General features: G+C 39.3%; 1 protein-coding gene across 3 annotated transcripts in view; it reads left to right on the top strand.

The window, feature by feature from the left end:
* Positions 1 to 8,112: 8,112 nt before the first annotated feature.
* The window catches only part of LRP12 (LDL receptor related protein 12), a 71,419-nt gene continuing 58,337 nt past the window's right edge, over positions 8,113 to 21,194 (top strand). The window contains exon 1 of one of the 3 annotated variants that reach the window (XM_073893088.1): positions 8,113 to 8,240. In XM_073893088.1, the coding sequence (XP_073749189.1) occupies positions 8,162 to 8,240 (79 nt within the window). In that variant the 5' untranslated portion in view covers positions 8,113 to 8,161. The remainder of the gene's footprint in view (positions 8,241 to 21,194) is intronic. The other 2 variants (XM_025870988.2, XM_073893089.1) reach the window with 2 other exon arrangements.

Below are 21,194 nucleotides of genomic sequence, written 5' to 3'. Positions count from 1 at the left end.
AACAACTATTGATTGTGTTAACTACTCTCCATTCCTACTACCAGTGAGCACTCACCAGTCCGTCTTATTCCTCACTGCTGTAATATCCTCCTGACTTGTCTCCAAATTCCCTCCCCATCCCATTCCAGGCTTCATCCAAAGTGGAACATGACCCCTCTGCTCACAATTCTTTCAAGACTCCCCATCTCCTGCATTTTACAGGATAAAATCTATACATATAGACATGTCATTTAAGAGCCTTTATAATTTATGATTATAGGTTTATTTCTTGCCTACCCCCGACACACACACGCACGCACACACACACACACACACACACACACACACAGTTTTATGTCAGCAATACCAAACTACTTACATTCCCATATCACACCCTACTCTCCTCTTCCATTTCTACTTGATATTTTTCGGCCTGGAATGTTTTTCTGTCATCCCTGGCCTAGCTCCTTTTTTATTGTCAATCTCCTACTAATGTTTCCTTCCTCAAATCAAGTATTTTTCCTCTGTGAGGACTTCTCTAACTCTCCCCTGTGGTATATCTTGTGTGTGTGTACCTCTCTGGGGCAGGTACCATGTTTGTGCACTGAGCAGTCCCAGCATCTGAAAACAATGACTGGCACATATTCGGTGCTCAGTAAATATTTGCTTAATGAATGAGTGTTGCTTATATCTATTGGTATATCTGTTTCCCCACTAGATTATAAGCTTCTTTGTATCTGCAATGACTAGCCTGACAGAGTAGAACCTCCCCCATTAGGTGATTGAGTTAGGTAATGTGAACTTCCACATTTCACAACCCTTAGAATATTTCAAGTATTCAAAAATATGTAGTGAATTATTATGAAGATCCCAACAATATTCTAGTTAATTCTTAAAGAATTGATTTTATTTTGCTGAACAATCTACTTTAGCAAATTCATACTCAAATTTGCATATTTGGAGAGAATATTGAAAATAGCAAATGATAAATAATAAAGATAACTTACTTTGGAATTTGGAAGCTGGAAAGTGCTCTTTATACTTATATTTTAAAGATTTTGTTTTATCTTATTTTCCCAAGTAATCGCAACACCCAGTGTGGGGCTTGAACTCACAACCCTGAGACCAAGAGTCGCAGCTCTATCCACTGAGCGAGCCAGGCACCCCTGTACTTACATTTCAATATGGGAGTGACTGAGGACCCAGAAATTCATGATCTCTTGGACAGATCTTGAATTCAGACTGCGAAGTTCTGGCCATCTGGGTTCCCTTCTCTGGCCTCTGATCCTAACTTCACATGGGACACAGATTTCATCACTTAGACTGATTAACTCAGCTTAACTTCACAGATAATAGAATTGGAATCTGCACCCCTGAAGCAAGGTGTTAGCTTACAGCTTTCTGTAGAAGAAGGTTTTGAAAAGCCGCCTTTTCTGAGGGTTTCTGCTGAGCTGGAGAACAAAGGTCCTGTTTATTAATTAATAAAATAAGTAGTGCCCAACTTACAGATATTATAAAGCCAGTTGAGGCCATTAACAACCCATTTCCTGTGGTATACCAGAAATATTAAACATTGGCAAAAAGACTGTACAAAATAGGGCTTTGATACCAGAATAATTTTTCAAAACCTCATTGAGTAGTATCTTGGACATGGGCGCACAAGGTGATATGGGCTTCATCCTGCAGTGAGGGTTATTGGCTCTTCCTCGAAGACCAAGAATTAATGGTTCGCTCCATTTGTGTGTGGGCTCCAACACAAGCAGCCTTCTCTGCAGGCCACCACCTGGGCATGAATGTCACAAAAAGTATTGGTTCTCTCTGTATTACTCTAACACCTTTGCTTCTCCTTTCCCCCAGGGATCGGTTTCATTCTTCAACTCCCTATTCATTCACTCAACACATGTTTATGGAGCATGTCCTGGGAGATGGGCCTTCTTCTAGGGGCTAAGGATACAGCAGTGAACAAAACAGACAAAAGTCCCTGTCTCACTGGACCTTTCTCCTCCCTTCTTTATCCACCTCCCTCAATGAAGATGGGAGAATCTGAATATGCTAGTTCTACCCTTCAGATTAGCCAAATGCACAGCAGTCCATAGGCCAAGATGGCATTAGTGAATTCAAAATACTTCTCCCATCTTCAGAGACTAGTCCATGTCTCAATTCTTAACGTGCTTTTTCTGAGTTAATGCGGAGTGCCCATGAGGTGGCTTGCCAGAACAGGTTCAAAGTGTGGATTAGACAGAGTCTCCCTGAGGGAAGAGGTCAACCGCTCTGATGAGGGTAAACAAAACTGAGAACAGACTTCCTCGAAGACATCATCCATGAATAGAGAGAGAGAAGAAGAGAGCGGGAAAGAATAAATGTACGTGGTAGGCAGTCTGGCTCTCTGCTTTGCCTGTGTGAGGCCACGGAAAAAAAAAGGGCAAAATGTCCTAAGGAGCCTGATGCCTACATATCCTCGTCCCTGGAGCACTGCGGGTTAGCACCGCTGGGAATCTAATCCAGAGACAGCAAAGTCAGCACAACCTCCTCTGGGACTGTGTCCTCTTTCTCATTCACAGGCCAGTGGAAGCAGCTTCCATGGAGCTAGTTCTCTACTTGCTAACTGCCAGGAAGTCCCACACTGAAAGGGCTAAAGGTATTTTATGAAATTTTGCACAGATGACAATTCAGAAATTGGGGTCTCCATTTCAGGAGCATCTGTACGTAAGCAGAGCTAATAATAACCCAGAAAAAATTTGTGGTGACTGGAGTTAAGTGACCTAGTGACTAGAACCAACTGACATAATGTTCTGAGGTGCTTAACTTTTTTCATTTCATCGAGTATGAGAATACAATTTTAATACTGAAATGCTTTTCGACGCTATTTCTTGCACATCCCCTGCTGTGCAAGGGAGGTAGCAGACTACAGGAAACAAAAGGATTAGACTGTTCTTTTCCATCACAGCTGGTATATAGTCAAAATGCAAACCCGCCTGGGTATTTCCAAGGAGAATATTCTTTTCATGATGAAGTTGGAGTAATCTACTCTTTAGTAGAAGTGACCTCTGTTTTCGTGGCCTGATAACTGAGCAGTTTCATATGATTTGATGTATTCTTTGGGATCAGAAAAATCTGCCGTAGATCTTTACTAAAGATTAAGGCAATAAACAACCTAAGGTTCTCTGATCTTCAAAGGAAACTATAAATAATGACTACAAGGTCACTGAAAAAAATTAGTACCAGCGTCAAAAAGCCAGACTTATGCCTCATCTGATACTCACTTGATGTTTTCTAAAATTCAAGGAAACAAAACTTTTAAAAATGACTTTTCTTTTTAAGAAGAGATGCAGAAGAGGCTTATGTCTAACTTAAAACAAACTAAAGGTAGTATCAGCTACTTCCAGCAAATAAAAGGAAGGCAGAGACTAACTCAACAGATTTTATTTTAAATTGTATGATATTAGAGAATAAGCATTTTTTTTTTTGCCACGTCACTTATATGTTTAATAACAGTAGCTGCCTTTTATTGAGTACTGACTAAATGCCTGGCATTGTATTAAGTGCTTTACATAAAGCATGGTAGAATGATTAAGAGTGTGTGCTCTGGAGTTAGACGGCCTGAGTTTACATACTGATCATTTACTACCTGGTGATCTCTGAGAACATTACTGAACTTCTCTGTGCCTGTTTACTCATTTGAAAAACAGGGATAATAATAGTATCAACATCACAGGATTCTTTGAGGACCAAATGTGTAGCCTACAATTTATATTGAGTGTAAGCATTCAATATATATTAGCAATTATTATTATCCAATTTAAGGCATGTACATAATTTAATGACACCCCATGTTCCCCCTGATTTTGTAGGTGGAAATAAGAGATATAAAAGGCTAGGTTACTCGACCAAAGTTAACTCAGCTCTGTTAAACTCTTAAGACATATACTTTTAACAACTACAGTCTACTACAAATACACTGAGGGATCAAAAATCCTTCTTGGACTTGGGGAAAGTATAAACAAATAAGTACAGACATCTGAAATTAGGCAATAAAGAGCCATCGGGTTGCCATCACAATCGCCAAATTCACTTCCGGTGGGCTCCTGGGGGATAAGATTCCATTCCATGGGCATTTCCAGTTCACAACCTCAGCTAATCATAGGAAGAACTTAAAAAACACAGGGAAGTACATTTGGAAACCTAGCAGTTAAACAACAACAAAAATGCTCTGAGTATCTCTAAGTACCAACGTCTGTAGTTAATTTCCCCTTCCTTCCCTTTTTCTTGGTAGGGGCAACTGTTACATATGTCTACAAGAGGTAGATGTTAGCACTAGAAATTCATGCATGCTCTACAGTTGGGTTTTGCAATTAAGAAGTTGGGTTTATGAGGGCAAAACTAAATCTATGCAGAATGGGGCTCTTTAATTTAGAGCCGGGATTATGTCTTTGACTACTTGGTACAATGCTGGGTATGCTGTCAGAGCACAGGACATAATAAATAATAACCACAATAAATGTGCTTGGGAACTGGTAGAGAAGTTGCCTAGATTGATGGATCTCATTTGCTATCCTATATTACACAACTCCAATGGAAATTACAATTTGCTTGTAAAGATACCTCATTTATTTAACTTCAGGTTGAAAATTTTTTCTTTCCCTTTTAGTTATATGTGTTCATCAAGTTTGTTCTTCTTTTTTAAACAAAATAGTCCTTTGAGGAGGAGTTAAAAGATTTAGCTTGGCTGGCAGCATGCCAAGCAGAAAAACCACTATCATCAATTTTCTTTCCAATAAAAGATGATGCACAGAGTGGTAGACTTAAATTCCCAGTCTAACCTCACAGTGTTGATGAGATTTTCAAATGCTACTAAATGGAGCAGGGTCTACACCAGGAAGGAAGGAATTTTTATTGGTGACAAGAGTGAAAATTAAACCATTATATATGGTGATAACCGAACAAGGAGGAAAAAGAAGTTTAAAATCAAAACAAAAGGATTATTTAAGGGCATGTCTCCATAAAAGGAAGGATTGTGGCCCTTTTCAGAATATGTCAAGGGAAAAAGAAACGGTCCATGTACTTCTTCACTCCTGAATGCATGTCTTTGAGGAGTTTGAGAACCATTGGGAAACCAATTAAGAGGCAACTCAAATAGTTGTTTCATTCCATTTGTCTTAAACTTTTTTTAATGGTTGACACAGCCCTTTAAGAATCTCCTGAATATAAGGAAAGTCCTGCCTATAAAAAAAATTAGCACAAAATTTTAGTACAATTTCAGGAAGGTTAAGAGACTCCCTGAAGCCTGTCTGTGGATCCAGGGACCCAGATTAAGAACCATATGAGTCTCAGGAGCATGCTTTATGCTCTATGGGGTGCAGGTCAGAACCCTGGCCAAGCCAAGCCAGCAGTCCAACTGCAATAGAATTGTTACCAATACTTACTACTTTATACAATTTTTATAGATTTCTAAGTGCTTTTTGTATATGAGTTATTTGACATATTAGCCCAGTAGACATTTAGATGCCCGGTTAGATAGATTAGGTAAGGGCTAATATTGAATAACTATTCTGCCCTGTGTTGCTTACCAAATGTCTGATATTCTATCAGAATTAGATTCTGTACAAATAAAAATGTTCCTTCATGAAACATAAATATCTCTGGCTGGTGAACATTGAAGCACTCAGCCTCTAATACCTCAGAATGGGTATTTATTAATTCTTTGCAATGAGAAAGAAAATACTTAGGTTTTGAAGGTATTAAGATAGACACCTAGATGAACATTCTCAAAGTTTTATCTGAGAACCCTGGGGAGGTTCATGAGATCCTCCCTTTGCCAATTAGGTATCTGTGTGAGCCTGAATTTTCCTCATATACTTCAACCAAAATAACATATTGCAACAGATTGGATGCAGAAGCAGATATGAAAATCCAGCTGCCCTCTATTAAGCCAGACATCAAGGAGATTTACAAAGATGGAAACAATGCCACACTATTCACCAATTTTTTGTTTTGTTTTGGAAAACAGAGTTAACTTGTAATGAATATATTATTTTAAATCAATTTACAAATATTTTAAACTTTTGTTTTAATTTGTAAATGGTAAATATCCCTAGATATGATCGACATAAACCAAAGCTCTTTGGAATTCTCGCCAAATAGTGTTTTCAAATGGACCCTAAGACCAGTTTGAGAACTTGGTAAGTCCCAGAAGACAGGTCTGCGTGGATGACCAACTATAGGGGTGGGAGGGGTGTGAATGCATCTGTCAAGGGACTGATGACACTCTGCGTCATGTCTTGGGGATAGTGTTCCTTGAATGGTACTAAAGTGGAGAGGGGTAGATGCAGTCTAGGCTCTCTTCATACTGTTTGCGGCCTGTCCTAAACACAGTCATTACGGCAGCACAATTTCTAGAAAGAGATCTGAAGAAACAAGAAAATAGAGTCTAGAACCGTAAAACTAGGTAAGACAACTGCAGGTTGTTTAATGAAAAACAATAAAGCTGCTCCTTTTTCTCCAATGAGAATGGAAAACATTTTTTTGGAATTTGGTTGTTTTTTGTTTTTTCTTTAGGTCAGCTGGTACAAAATTTATTAACTACTGGATTTTCTACTGTGTGTTAATAAACTTTTTATCTTTTGAAATATCATTTCCTGGGGGGGGAAAATCTTAAAGGGGACAAATCGGTAGGGGATAGAGGCAAAGCCTAAACGTACCTCCCAAAAGGTGTATCTTAAAATTTAACATTTACCCATTATACACTAAGCATTGTACTAGAGTTAAATGTGATATAAGGGAAACACTCTTGAATTTGGAATGAGAAAAATGGTTTCAAACCATTTATTTGCTATATCGTTATGGGTAATTTGACCAGAGTCTCATTTTCTTATTTATAAAATGTGGATAATAATGTTTATCTCACAACGTTGTTAGGGATTAAAAAGATAACCTATATCAATGGGACAGCATAGTGCATTGTAGATCTTCAATGAATAGCCAGGAGAGTGCATGGAAAGGCCAATGACAGATCAGGAAAGGAGATAAGACGTGTAGACAAACACTTTAAAAACACACGGCGGAAGGTCAGGCGTGCCGGTGTCACTACAAAAGTATTGAGAAAGTGCTATGGGGCGCTAAAGGAAGGAGGAGTCGCACTTGCCGAGATCCCGGGAAGGTGCTTAGGGAAATTAGGCAGTGTCGAAAGACGTCCCCCCTCCTCCAGCCGCGCACGCAGGCCGATATCCCACAGCCCCTCGGCTCCCCGCCCGCCCCCGGGATGTCAAACTCTCCCGCGGCTTCCACGCCAGAATGGAAGAGCACCGCACTCTAGTCTTTCTGGACTCATGCCTGCCAGGCACCTTGAGCGTGGGTGCCCAGCACCAGAATCTCGGCACACGTGCACACTGGCCCGGCCGACGACGGCAGCACTAACTGGCACCCACCCACCCCTCAGCTCCGTGCGGATTTTAAGCGGAGGCACGCAGGGGTAAGGGAGAGGATCTCCCAAGTTCTTAGCCTCCGTTCACCCACTCTCCCCGCAAGCACAGCCACCCTCAGCCTCCCAACTTGTCCTCACACCACCCGCAGGGGCAGCAAGGAGGCCTCGGACTGCAGCGGAGCTCCGCTGCGGGCCCCCGCGCCCCAGCTCTCGGGAACCTCGCGGCCGGCGTTCGCGTGCTCGCTCATCGATTGGCACTGCCTTACTCCTAGGGCTCCCGTCGCGGGGAAACCGGCCCCGAGACTGGGAAAGTCCGGCGGAGCGCGGGGCGGGAACCAAGGCAGGCGGGCCAGGTGATTGCCGATCACACGGATGAGCGCGGGTCCCGGCTCGCGCTCCGTCTGGCGGGTGGCGACCCCGGCTAGCCTGTGCGGTGCGAGGCCGGAGTCGCGCTTCCGCCGCCCCTTCGCCTCGCGCCCGCGTGCGCTCAACCTGTCCCTGTCTCCGGGAAAGCCGCCCCGCGTAGGGCTCTCGCGCCGCCCGGGGTGGGAGCTGGCGCGCTGCTGAGGGTGGGCCAGAGGGAGGGAGCGCGGGCGGGCGGGCGCCGGCGGCGGCGGCGGCGGCCCCTCCCCTCCCCTCCCCCTCCCGCCGCCGCGGAGCGCGCAGGGAGCAGCCGGGGGCTCGGTGGCGGCGGCGTCTGGCCCCAGCTCCTCCTCCTCCTCCTCCTCCATCTCCTCCTCGCTCCCTCCATCTGCCGTGGTTATGGCCAGTCGTTGGAGCACAAAAGAGTCTCCGCGGTGGAGGTCTGCGTTGGTCTTGCTTTTTCTCGCCGGAGTGTACGGTAAGTGTCTGCGTCCCTGCGCCCCGCTGACCGAACAAAGCTGGGGCGACCCTGGGCCCCGAGGCCTCCAGGACAGGGGTTCCCCGCGAGAACCGGGGAGAGACCCCCGCCGTCGGCGGGACAAAGACCCGGCGAGGGGTGGATGCCCCGAGAGGTGTCCACACACGAAGATGCTTTCGTCCACTCACCACCTCCAGACCCTCGGGGTTGTCTGAGAGGGGTTTGGGCGTCCCGGCCGGAGGGAGTCCCGGGGGAGCGAGCGGGTGGCGGGCGGACTTCCCGACCTGGGCTGGAGGGCCCCTTGCACAATCCACACACACAAAGATGTATGATTGTGTGAGGAGGAAGACGAGGTCGCCCTCGCCGCTGTCGGGACGGTCCTGCCACCCCCGACCCTTCCGGGGTCAGGAAGTTCTCTCCCCAGTGAAATTCCCACCGTTCCAATCCCCCATCTTCCCCACTCCCTGAAAAAGCAGCCCGCTGCTCTCTTCCCACTCCTGCACCCCAGAGGCCGAGGCTCTGTTGATCCCGGGCGTGCTGGGTCCTGTCCCTTCCCCAGAAGCAGCACGCGGGAGAAGGCCAGAAAATAGTTTCCAGCCCCACCTCAGTCTCTCCCTTAGGGCGTAGATGTCTGCCCTGACTCCTAGTTCATTTGTCATTTCATCCATCACTGGCCGCTAGTGTTGTCATTGTTGCTTCATTCCAGTCTGTGGATTGCGTTGCATATGCTCCTTTGAGGTTAAGAGACCCCTGAAGCCTGTGTGTGAGGACTAAGCTTTATATTATTACATCAGGCTCTGAACTAGAGCTAAATGGAATTAGAGCATTCATTGCTTGAGACTTGAGTTCCACTTCTGACTTAACTGTGCTTAGTTTATCAGTGAAACGCATTGAAGAGGTGTTTCAATGAACACAGTTAACCGTTACTTTTTAGAATGGTGTTTTGATACCTTCAGAAGGAAATAATTAGAAGTGTACCGTTCTTTGGAGATTTCACTTAGAAAACGTCTAAGTCATTTGCCACAAACACTCATTCCACTAATGGTGTGGTGATGGAGTTAAAGTCAACACGTCATTCACCAGCAAGTATTACCTCTTTTGAAAGCATTTATCTGTGGAATTGAATGATGGTAACTTTTAAAACCTGTGAAATTACAGTAAATGAATTTAGTGAACATAAATTAATATTTACTGACAACCAAAAAATAGTTTTTCAGTATGATTCAAAATGTATTACTTGCTGCCTGACCTGATGAACGTATTATTATTTTTATTTGTTTGGGCTGGGCAAAGGTTTGGTCCACATTCGACGTGATAATTGCCAATGGTATGCTTGTGTGTGATCAGGAAACCTTGTGCATGGCTTTTGAGTGTTAGTTGCATCAAGTCGCTGTGATCCCTACTTGCCTGATGACTTGTAGGCTTGGGTCTACACCAGAGATCAATAAGCTATTATGTTGTTTATTCTAGCCTGAAGGTGGGTATAGTTCTGCTCTAGGTTTGGTGTAATGGCCCAGAAGAGAAAAGAAAGCAAGAAGGCATCTTTAATCTAGGATGATTAGAAGTGTCCTGCTTTGTCCTCTGCTATAGTCAGAATTGAATCTTGGTGATGTCTGATCAGAATGGATAAATAAATGAGCTCTTTAAGCTCTTTCATTAAAACCCGTGTCATTATTGTTTGAACTAAAAGTCTTTTTGCCTCCAGGGATAAGAGGCTGTGAACCCCATAATTTGTCTTGGTACATTTTTTTGTACTTGCACAGAACGACTTTCTGGTAGGTGCTTATCAAAGATTTATCTGTTTGGAATTTGTGTTCAGTGAGGAATTGTTAGTAGGCAAAGAATGAAACTTTTTTTCCAACAATGGGGGGACCATGTTATAAAACTAGCACGTAATTGTGCCAGGGTTGATGTCTCAAGCCACAGCAAGTTTCAAAGTATAAGAAAAAAGGAGGTAGTGAGCCAGGCAGAACATTTAACTATGTGAGCAGAGATTAAAGGTACCCTTCACCCTGCAACTGGGGAAATTCTCTTTATAGCTGCACTTTTGTCCTCTTCTGTCTCTGCAGCCAAATGTGGGTTTATATGAGAGAGAGAAAAAAAAGCTATAACCATAATATGGGGGATGTGTGCTTCTATAACAGCAGTGGGGTTTGTTTTACTTGAATATGCCCTAGTTGTGAGGAGTAGTGGATGCATCCTGAGAAATATCCACCACCTTGGACCTTTAGGACAGATAATAACTGTAATTTATGAAACTGTCCCTTATACACCAAAGATAATAATAATTATCTTAGGTAAGTCACAACCTTCAAAAATAATCAGAAATCATTGTTAAAACAACTGAGTACTCAGGGGCGCCTGGGTGGGTCAGTCAGTTAAACTTCAGACTCTTGATTTCAGCTCAGGTTATGATCTCAGGGTCAGGGGATCAAGCCCCACATTGGGCTCTGTGCTTAGGGCAGAGTCTGCTTGTCCCTCTTTCTCTGCTCCCCCGCCCCCACATTTGGGCATGTGTGTGCATGTGTGCGCTCTCTCTCTCTCTCTCTCTCTCTCTCTCTCAAATAAATAAAATTAAGAAACAACTGAGTGTTCATAGTAACACAACATAGACTCAGTGAAAAAACGCAGGTTGGCCAATATTGAGGCAGTTCCAATAATAACTCTTCACAGAATGACTCTTAACCCATTAATGGCAATATTAAATGGCTCCAAGTGTGTCTTGAAAAGATTCTGTTTATTTTAGTGTTTATTCTCTTCACATGGCGATTTTAGAAGTCTTTGTACGTTACTATTAAATGTGACCATTTTAGTGGAATAGTGTGACTGTTACACTTCCACATTACTTTTCTGAATGTCAGAGCTTTATTTGAAACACTAAATTGTGATATGAAATATCATTAATACTTTCTAGAAGGGGTTGTTTGAGAACCAATAATTATCTTTCAAGAGCCACTGTATCTTAGCTGCTGTAACTTAACTATTGAGTGTGCCTAAGAGTGAGTAGCAAGTAAAAGTTGACCTCTGCCTTTGGAAGTTTGAAGAGATAAAAACATTAGTGGGAGCAACTGTGAGCTTTGCTGGGCATTGTTGTAGGCCTACTGTAAGAGAAGGTGCTTCTTCAGATCTCACATAGGGATGTCTGGCTTTTGCAAGGGCATGGAGGTTTCCAAAACTGTCTCCTAGTCAACGAAGGTGTTGGTTGGCTCATCTCCCAACCCATAATTTGGTAATCGTAACAGTTCCATTTGCTTTATCCTTTTCCACTTCTGTTTGTCTCCCAGACCGTTGCTTTCTAACTTTTTTTTTTTACTGAAACCCACCCTTAAAATACATTTTATGTTACTCCCAGTCTATAGAACAAAACAAAGATTATGAAATAATACTCTTACTACCTCTGATGCACTCCAACATTTTGTATTCTATTTATCCGTCCTTCTCTCACCCTTACTTTCTTCATTTGCTGGTTGGACTCATTAATTTTGGACCCACTAATAGATTGCAATTCTTAGTTTGAAAAACACAGCCCCAGGTGAGACCTTAAAATGTAATTTGAAATGTTTGTGGTATTTGTATATCATTATACAATAGCCTTGGAGAATTGCAGATGGTTAGTTTCTGACCACTTGCTGCCAGAGCATTTGATAGCAGTAAGAACTCTTCCTGGCATACACTGACTGGCCTGTGATAAAATTCTTCTTTAAACTGGTATTCAGCTAATTATAGTCAAAAGTCTGTGCTATACACAGTACTGTTCCAGAGGTTGTGGTAACATAAAATACTCCTTTTATTGTTGCATTTTATATCTAATGGGTAAGTCTTTTCCCATGAATTTTTATGGAACATTCAGCAGCATTTTATAAATTTCCAGTTTAAGGAGAGACTAGAAGTTCCAATTTTAGAAAGGTTGTAGAAATAACTGGAACATGAGAAAAAAATCTAAATCAGATTCCAATTACTTCTAAAAAAGTCAAGCTTGATTACATAAAATATGTTGAATAAAACTGAATTAATTGCTTAACATAAACCCTTCCTTGGGTTTAGAATCTTAAATTATATCCATATCCTGGGGACAATATGAAGGTACATAGCACATTCTATAAAATTCTAAGCAGTTATCAGGCAGAAAGTATTAAATGTCCACTTTCAGAGGGCTAGCTATGTTCTAGGAAGAATATGGAGGAGATTTGAATGATGTATATAGTAAATGATTTAGAAGGTTCCTAGAAAGTAAAATCTCTGACAAAAACATAAAAGTGATGTCAGGCTGAAAAGTGAGCAGCAGCAGTTAAGGAGAATGGAAAGAAAAGACCGACTTTTGTGGTTAGACAGTTTAAAGCTTATCAAGAAATTAAGGGAACAGTGAAACCTTTTTGTGTTTCTGATCTGAGGTGTTTTTGTAGTTGAGGTTTTTTTCTTGGTTTTTTTTTTTTTTTTTGCCCCTTTTATAAATGTTAGAGTTTAAAGAATGAAAGGTAAAAGGGGGGCAAATAAATATAGGTGAGATTTATATAGATTTAAGCAAACAGAAAATGTTTTTATTTTAGAATGAGTTTTAGTCTTGTTCTTGCTTCAAGTCTTTATAGGGAAATGAAGGTTGTTCTAAATTTGGGAATTGAAGTTGAGTTAATGCCTCTAATTTCTAAGGTTACCTTTCCTTCCAGTTTCTTCTCTTTTTCTCCTCCCCCGCCCCCACCGTTTTTGGGGGGAAGAGTGAGTGATAGATGTACACTACTTATTCTCATTTTCTAAAGCATAGGGTTAGATCCTGTAAATACAAGTTACCAATCTATCCGTTCAGATGCACATCATCAGTCTTTTTAACTATATGCAACAGTATGTGTATATATAGGCCTATTTGTATATATTTTAGTTTCAATACTGAATTACCCTAAGGAATTCTCACTGTCTAAGCTATCGAAGGAAGGGAAAGAAACTAACATTTATTAAATTAAGTTTGTACCATTTATTAAATAAAGTTCCGATACTGTGCTTGGTCTTTATTCATTTCCAGTTAATCTTTAGTAGGTCTCATTGGGCAGTCCTGTAAGGTATTTGTCCCTTTTCTGTAGAAGAAAAATATTGAAGCTCAGAAGGGTTGTGACTTACCTAAGATCAAACCACGAGGAGGTAGTAGAACCAGGATTGCAATATAATCCTGTCTCTTCGCTCATTCATTCAGTTAGCAAATGTTCATTGAGCACTTGCTTTTATCTGGCACTGTGTGAGTTTCTGCCCTCATAAGGTTGACAGTCTAGTGAGTAAGTTATAATATGAAACTGATAAGGGGCAGAGATAGTGAATAACAGACCCAGGGTAATTAGAAGAAGACTTCTTTGTAGAGTCATTTGTAAGACCTAAAGGACGGCAAACCATATTATGATTGGGAAAAGAGAGCCTTGCCCTTGGGAACCACATGTGAAAGACCCAGAATCAGGAAAGTGTTGGTGTGGAAGAGCTGGTGTGTCACAGGCAAATTAATAAAACCAGTGTAGCTGGAGCACAACGGTCATACGGGAGAGTGATGAGGTGAGCTTAGAATCTTAGGCAGGAACTCAGGGCTTTGGAAACCATGGTAAAGAGTTTGAATTTATTTGAGTGTAATTATAAAAGAAGTGTAAGTGCACATAATGTGATTTATGGTTTGAAAACAGTAACTTTTGCCCACTGTGTGGAGAATTGTTGTGAAGTAGACAAGAGTAGACATGGGGTGATCAGGTTTTGGCTGTGATCCAGGTGAGAGACATGGGACCTTGGACCAAGGTAGTAATAGTGCAGATAGAAGAGTATGGATTGCCTTTTTGATCGGAAAGAAAGGGATGCTTCCTCTCTTGTCACAACAGGGAAGGAAGAAAATATTGGTGCCAGGGTACTTAGGTCTGTTAAAAGTTTCAGGGTGGGAAGATGGAGATTTCCTAAAGTAATATGACATGGGATCAGGTGAGAGTGACGAGGAGGGAGGAGAGGTTTAGGGTGATTTGCTTCTATAATTCAGTAGAGGAGTTTAGACCCTAGGAATTTAAGTTTCTGTTATTTAAGCGAGAAAAGGGAAGGCTAAGAACACTCAATGCAAGAAGGGACATTGTGGTGAACAGCTGTGCAACACATGACAAGAAAGAATGAGGATTTCAGTTATAAGGGGAGAGGCTTAACAAGTGTCCTGTGGAGAACTCCGTTCTAAGGGCTGTCATTTTTGTCAATGAAATAAGTATAGAACATAACTTTCTACAGTGTTTTAAGAGTATTTCAGGCAAGAAGCAAAGGGTAGAAGAGATTTAAGGACCTTTTTGCCGAAGTTAGATGCTTTACATTAAGTGGTCAATTGAAGTGCTTTATATCTTAGAAGAGGCAAGGATGTATTGGTAGATTAGAAAGTTTCAGAAAATTTTGGAAAAGGTAAGTGACCTTTTTACCTTTATTCCCCTGGGTTGCATAGTTTATTTACAGAAGATACAACTTTAGAAGATTCCGAAACCTCAAAATAAATGAAACTGACAGAATAGTTTTCTAGTTGACTCTTAAATGTTTGATTAACTCACTGCCCTACTAGGATCAGTTTAGTGAAGTAGCGAAATTGTTTTACACTCACATTCATACCGCTGAATGAGAGTAACTTGATACCTACCTTTAATCCACTTATTTTCCATTTTTAGAGAAATGGGGAATAGTACTGATCTTTTAGTATTGAATTGATTAAATGGAGCACGGTACCATGTTTAGTAGTTGGGATTTACTTCTTAAACATAAGTAAGAAAGTAAGCCTTTTCTTATCTGACTTAATTTCATTGATTATTAAAGCATTATTTAGGTTTTAGGTTAGTAAGTTGGAGAAGAGATGAATCTTTGTATCCAGTATATTCTGAAATAGAATTCAGTTTATTGAATTAATGCCTATTCTAGTGACACTAGAACCTTTTACCAAGACTTCGAATACAGAATACCTTTACAAAGAGGTGCCTTGCTTAAATCCTCAGAGTATCTGGGAGTTAAGTATAGCAGAAGCTGAATCTGAGAGCAGTGATTTTGCCTGAGGCTCACATCCCTCTACTGCTGTTCTCTTTGTATAGAGACCCGTTGTTGTTTTTGTCTACATTATTGTAACAGCTCTCAACTAATTTTCACTCTAGTCTTGTCCAGATTCAGTTATATACATAGCAGCAGCCAGAGTGGCTTTTCTAAAGTACAAATATAATTATGTAATTTCCTTGCTTAAAACCCAACACTAGTTCCCTGTTCCTAAAATATAGGCATAACTCACCAGGCCCCTTATGATTTGACTAGTTTTTCCTTTCTTTTTGTCTTGTCCTTTCCTTTCTGTCTTATTTCCCTCCACCACCCCCCTACCCTTTAGTATAGTCTCTGCTACACTAAACACATTTCTCTTGTCTCCTGGCCTTTGCCTGCTCTGCCTGGCTTTACCTTCCTTTTGTATCACTTTCTTCACTAGGCTAACTCCTGCCTGTCCTTTGGCCTTCCTTTAGATGTTATCTCCTTTGGGCAGTCTTCCTTAAAACAGGTCCTTCTCAGGAGCATCTCAGACTTCTTATATACACTATTGATATTGGCCTGTTTTACTTCTATTTCCCCCTGTAAGCAGCACTGTCTAAGATACATAATGTGAGTCTCATGTACATAGTTTTAAATTTTCTAGTAGCCATATTAAAAAAAGAGAGAGGCAGGTATCATTAATGTAAATAATTATTTAACTCAATATTATATATCTAAAATACTATCATTTTGACACGTAATCAATAGGAAATAATTACTGAGATACTCTGCAATGTTTTTCATATTAAGTCTCCAAAATCCAGTGTAAATTTTATACCTATAGCCCATCTTAATTAGACTAACCAAATTTCAAATGCTTAATAGCCACTTTGGAAAACAGTATCTATTAAAGTTGAATGTGAACATACCCTGTGATCTGGCAGTTCTACTCCAAGGTGTAAACTCAACAGAAGTGGGGACATAATGTGTGCCAAAAGATATGTACAAGATTATTCGTAGCATCCTTATTCTTTATAGTCCCAGGTGAAAAACAGCCCCTCTGTCCATCCCCAGTAGAATGAATGGATGAATTGATTATGGTGTATTAGCATAAGGGAAAACCACAGCAGCATTCTTCAAACTTTTAGGTCTCAGGACGCTACAATTAAATTTAAAATGACAGTAAGAAAGCCATCATGTGAGACCATAAATCTCATACATTAAATAATATGTAAAATGACAACCGTGTTTTCCCAAACAAACAAAAATTAGAAAAGTGGCACTGCTATACATTTTTGCAAATTAATGTCTGGCTTAATAGAAGACAACTGGTTTCTCATGTCTGTCTGCAGTCAGTCTGTTGTGAGATGTTTTGGTTGAAATATAGGAAGAAATCTTGCCTCACATAAATGTGTTACTGTAAAGGGAGAAGTATTTTAATAGCCTTTTCAGGTAAATGTGAGTATGCTTTGATGCTTCACCAGAACTTGACAAGTAGTCGTTTTTTTTTAAGTTTAGTCGCAACATGGAGTCTGAAACCACATCCCAATGAGCTTTATTCTGTTAAACTCTGAAAGGGTCTTGGTGATTCCCAGGAATCCACTGACCACATTTTGAGAATAACTTGCATATAAAATAATGAAAAAGAACCAATTACTGGTACCTGTAAGCATAGGTGGATTTCACATGTTGAACAAAAGAAGTCAGACACAAAATTACAAGATACTATATGGTTACAATCTAAGAAGTTAGAATGCAAGGTGAGTTGTTACCTATTGGCGGAAAGCAGGAGCGGTTGTGATTGAGAGGATTGTTTACCAGGGTAGTTTTTGGGCTGCTGGTCCTATGCTATTTCTTGACCTAAGTGGTAGTTTACACAGATAATGGAGTTTTCTGGCGATTGCTCATTGAACTATAAACTTTCAATTAGTGCAATTATGTATATATCTCAAAAGTTAAGTAATAAAATTTTTTTTAAATAGAACAGTGTTTGATAATAGTATCTATAGAAGGTTTTTTGATAATTTATATTCTCTCCAGTGTTTGGCTTTTTGTTTTGTTCTTTGATTTTTTTTTTCCTTTGGGCTTGATAATTAAAAACAGTTTTAAAACTTTGTACTTTGGAAAATTCCAAACATACTCAAAAGTAGAAAAACTAGTGTAACTAACCTGATAGGCCCAATATCCAGAGTCAACAAATTATCATTAAATGGCCAGCCTTGTTTTATCTAGACTTGTACTCACTCCCTAAACACAAATGATTTTGAAGCAAATCCCAGACATCTAATTTATTCATATTTTACTATGTATCTTTAAGATGTGAGGATTTAAAAAAAAAAAAAACCTCAGTACCATTATCACACTTAAAATATTAACAATTCCCAGTTACCATCAAATATCCAGCTGTGTACATATGGCCCTACTTGTCATATAAACATGAATTTTTAGACACTTGTTTGGATCAGGATCCAGATAAGGTCTGTACTCTGCAATTGTCGATATCTATTAAGTCTTTAATTTAATGGTTCCTGACCCCATCTTTCTTTTTATTTTTTTAAGTGTGATATTTGCTATAGGTTTCTGTTATTTTTAATCAAATTAGAGATTTTCAATTCCTATATTAATAAGTTTTTGAGAATAGGTATTTAATTTTGTCACATAAGTTTTTTCATTTCCAAGATGATCATAAGGTGTTTATGAGGGCCAGAGGTATGCAAGTGAAACATACCTAGCATAATGCCACATGATACCTGAATTCCTTTCTCCATGAATAGAGTAAGTTATATTCATGCAATTCCTAATGTTGAACTATTTTTACATTTATGTAATAGGCCATAACAAGTTGGTAATGATGTATTTTCTTTTAATCTGCTGGAATATGTTTAGTAATTATTTTTATACTTTGTGTTCGTAGTTATGAGATCAATACATAGTCCGTCCTAAATTTCTTCCTCCCTCCACTCCTTTTCTTTCTCCTGTAAACTGGCCTCCCCTCTTCCTGCCTGATTATCAGATCTAATCCCTAATCTGTTTAAACTTTTAGATGTATTTGTAAACTTTTTTGTTTTTGTTGATTTCAGTGGTTAGTGTAAAAGATTTTATTATGTTCTGATTATTTCACTTTTTAAGATCAGGAAAGGAGAGACGAACCATGAGAGACTATGGACTCTGAGAAACAAGCTGAGGGTTCTAGAGGGGAGGGGGTGGGGGGATGGGTTAGCCTGGTGATGGGTATTAAAGAGGGCATGTACTGCATGGAGCACTGGGTGTTATACGCAAACAATGAATCATGGAACACTACATCAGAAACTAATGATGTAATGTATGGGGATTAACATAACAATAATAATAAAAAACAGATTAGGAAAGGAGAGTGTTTATGAACTGTATAATAGGAAGGCAACAGTTAATAGCTTTGTCCTGCTGACAAGGAGAAATGTTTCATTCCTAATATGGCTCAACTTTGTTTCACTTAGCAAGATAATAGAGATGAGCCTATAAGAAGTAGATCCCTTCTTATGAATGGGCCTTAAATTAGCCAATTAGAATCCATAGTAAAGATGGATTCACATCTGAAGGATGGAGGGCAAAGCAAGAGTTTTTTAATTGGTGATATTCAATTTATCAGTTTTTTATATATGAATTGTGTTTTTGGTGTCATTTCTAAAACTCTTCTTCTAACCCCAGATCATGAAGATTTTCTCTTATTTTTTTTCTAAAAGTTTTATTTTTATGTTATACATTTAGATGTAAGATCCATTTTGAGTTTGTTTTTTATAAGGTGTAAATTTTAAGAAGAGGCTTCATTTTTGCATATGAAAACCAGTTCCAACACCATTTGTCAAAGATTAAATGGTCATATTTGCGTGGGTCTATTTTTTTGTTTTAAATAACAATTTTATATAATAAAGTTCAGCCTTAAGTGTATAATTCATTTGTTTTTTGTATGTTCACAGAGTTATCCCAACTATTATCACTATCTAATTCTAGAATATTTTCACCAGCAGGAAACCCTGTATGTATTAACAATCACCACCACTTCCCCCCACCGCCCCCCCCGCCCCCCCCCCCCGTCCTTGGCACCACTGATAAGCTTTATGTCCCTAAAGATTTGCCTATTCTGGACATTTCATATATGTGGAATCATACAATATGTGATCTTATATGCCTGGCTTCTTTCATCTAGTTTGTTTTCATGATTCATCCATGTTCTACCATGAATCAATACTTCATTCCTTTTTATAGTCAAATAGTATTTCATTGTATGGATAAACCACATTTTATCTACTCATCAGCTGACAAACATTTGGGTTGTTTCCACTTTTTATGAATAATGCAGCTATGACTATTTGTGTACATGTTTTTGCATGGACATTTTTCAGTTCTCTTGAGTATATGCATAGAGTCGAATTGCTGGGTCTTTTGGTAAATTCTACATTTACCTTTCTGAGGAAATGCTATACTGTTTTCCAAATGGCTGTACAATTTTACAGTCCTACCAACAATATGTAAGAGTTCCAGTTTCTCTACATCTTCAATGCTTGTTATTGGCATATATGCCTTTATTAGAGGCATCCCTGTAGGTATGAAGTGGTATCTTACTGGGGTTTCTTTGCATTTTTCTAATGAGTAGTGATGTTGAGATTTTTTTTCTCATTATTGACCATTTGTGAATGTCTGTTCAAATCCTTTGCCATTTCTTAATTGGTTGAATTATCTTTTTGTTGTTGAGTTGTAAGAGTTCTTTATATTTGTGGATATTAACCCCTAATCAGACATATGGGAAGATGATACATGAGAACGCACTATTCTGTTCTATTCTGTGCATGTTTGAAATTTTACAGGATAAAGTAAAAAAAAAAAAAAAAAAGGAGGTGTTAAAATACTTCCCCAAATTAATTACATTAAAATTTGCATAGCCATTCTTAACAATTATTTTGATTTAAGTTTTCTTCTCCCTTTCCCTTATCATTTTCTTTGTCCTGTGTTATTTTTCTTGAAGTCTTTAATTAGTTTGATTTTTTAAATTTTGTTAAATACATTCTTGAATTGTATTCTCTCTCTCCCTAAGAATTATGTACTGGTTGTAAATATATATTTAGGTATACACAGCTGGAAATGTTTCTTTATTTTGTCTTCACACTTAAATAATGGTTTGGCGGGGGTGGGGGGAGGGCATTCCAGGTTTCAGTATTTTCTGTGCAGAATTCTATCCAGAATTACTTTATTATCTTGTAACTTTAAGTTGCCATTTTGATTCTCATTCCTTTGTTCCTTTGGAAGCTTGTAATAATTTCCTTTTGGAGTTTACAGTTTTCACCAATGTGTTTATATATGTATTTTCAGTCATTATTACTGTTTGGTATTTGGTAGTGATTTTATCTGAACATATCTAGATGTGTGTTGGGAAGGTAGTTTTATGCGTATGTTGTATATGTTATGTATATGTATGCATATGTATGTATGTGTATTTTAACTCCATTATCCTGTAAATTCTCTACTTTTAGAACTCCTCTTAAGTGAATATTACATATCTTGGCCTTTTTTATTTCTTAGAGTTTTATATCCCTGTGTTTTTATTCTCGAATTTAAAGATTCTTCGACTTAATCTTCTAAATTATAATTGTCTACAATATAATTGTCTATAATTTAGAATGGTTTGTGGTTCTCCATATAGTCTTCTAAGTGATAATTGTCTGTTGTACAAAATACAAAATATTTGTCTTTACAAATAATTTTCCTTTTTTGTAATGACAATTTTGGGGTTTTTTTCAGTTAGCTCTGGAACTGACCTGTGTCTTTCTCACCTTTCCTGCGAATTTTCTTACTCTCTACCTGCCCTTTCCCCTACTCACACCCCCACCTCTGAGATTATAATAATTGTGGGTCCTTTCCTCAGAAAATAATCTACATAAGCACATTCACAGAGAATTTCATATATGATATCGTGTCTTTCCAGATCTCCTT

Source organism: Callorhinus ursinus, unplaced genomic scaffold (genome assembly GCF_003265705.2).
Source record: "Callorhinus ursinus isolate GAN/ISIS: 27379988/994484 unplaced genomic scaffold, GSC_fseal_2.0 scaffold5, whole genome shotgun sequence".
Lineage (NCBI taxonomy): Eukaryota > Metazoa > Chordata > Mammalia > Carnivora > Otariidae > Callorhinus > Callorhinus ursinus.
This window is presented reverse-complemented; position numbering and strand designations above follow the sequence as displayed.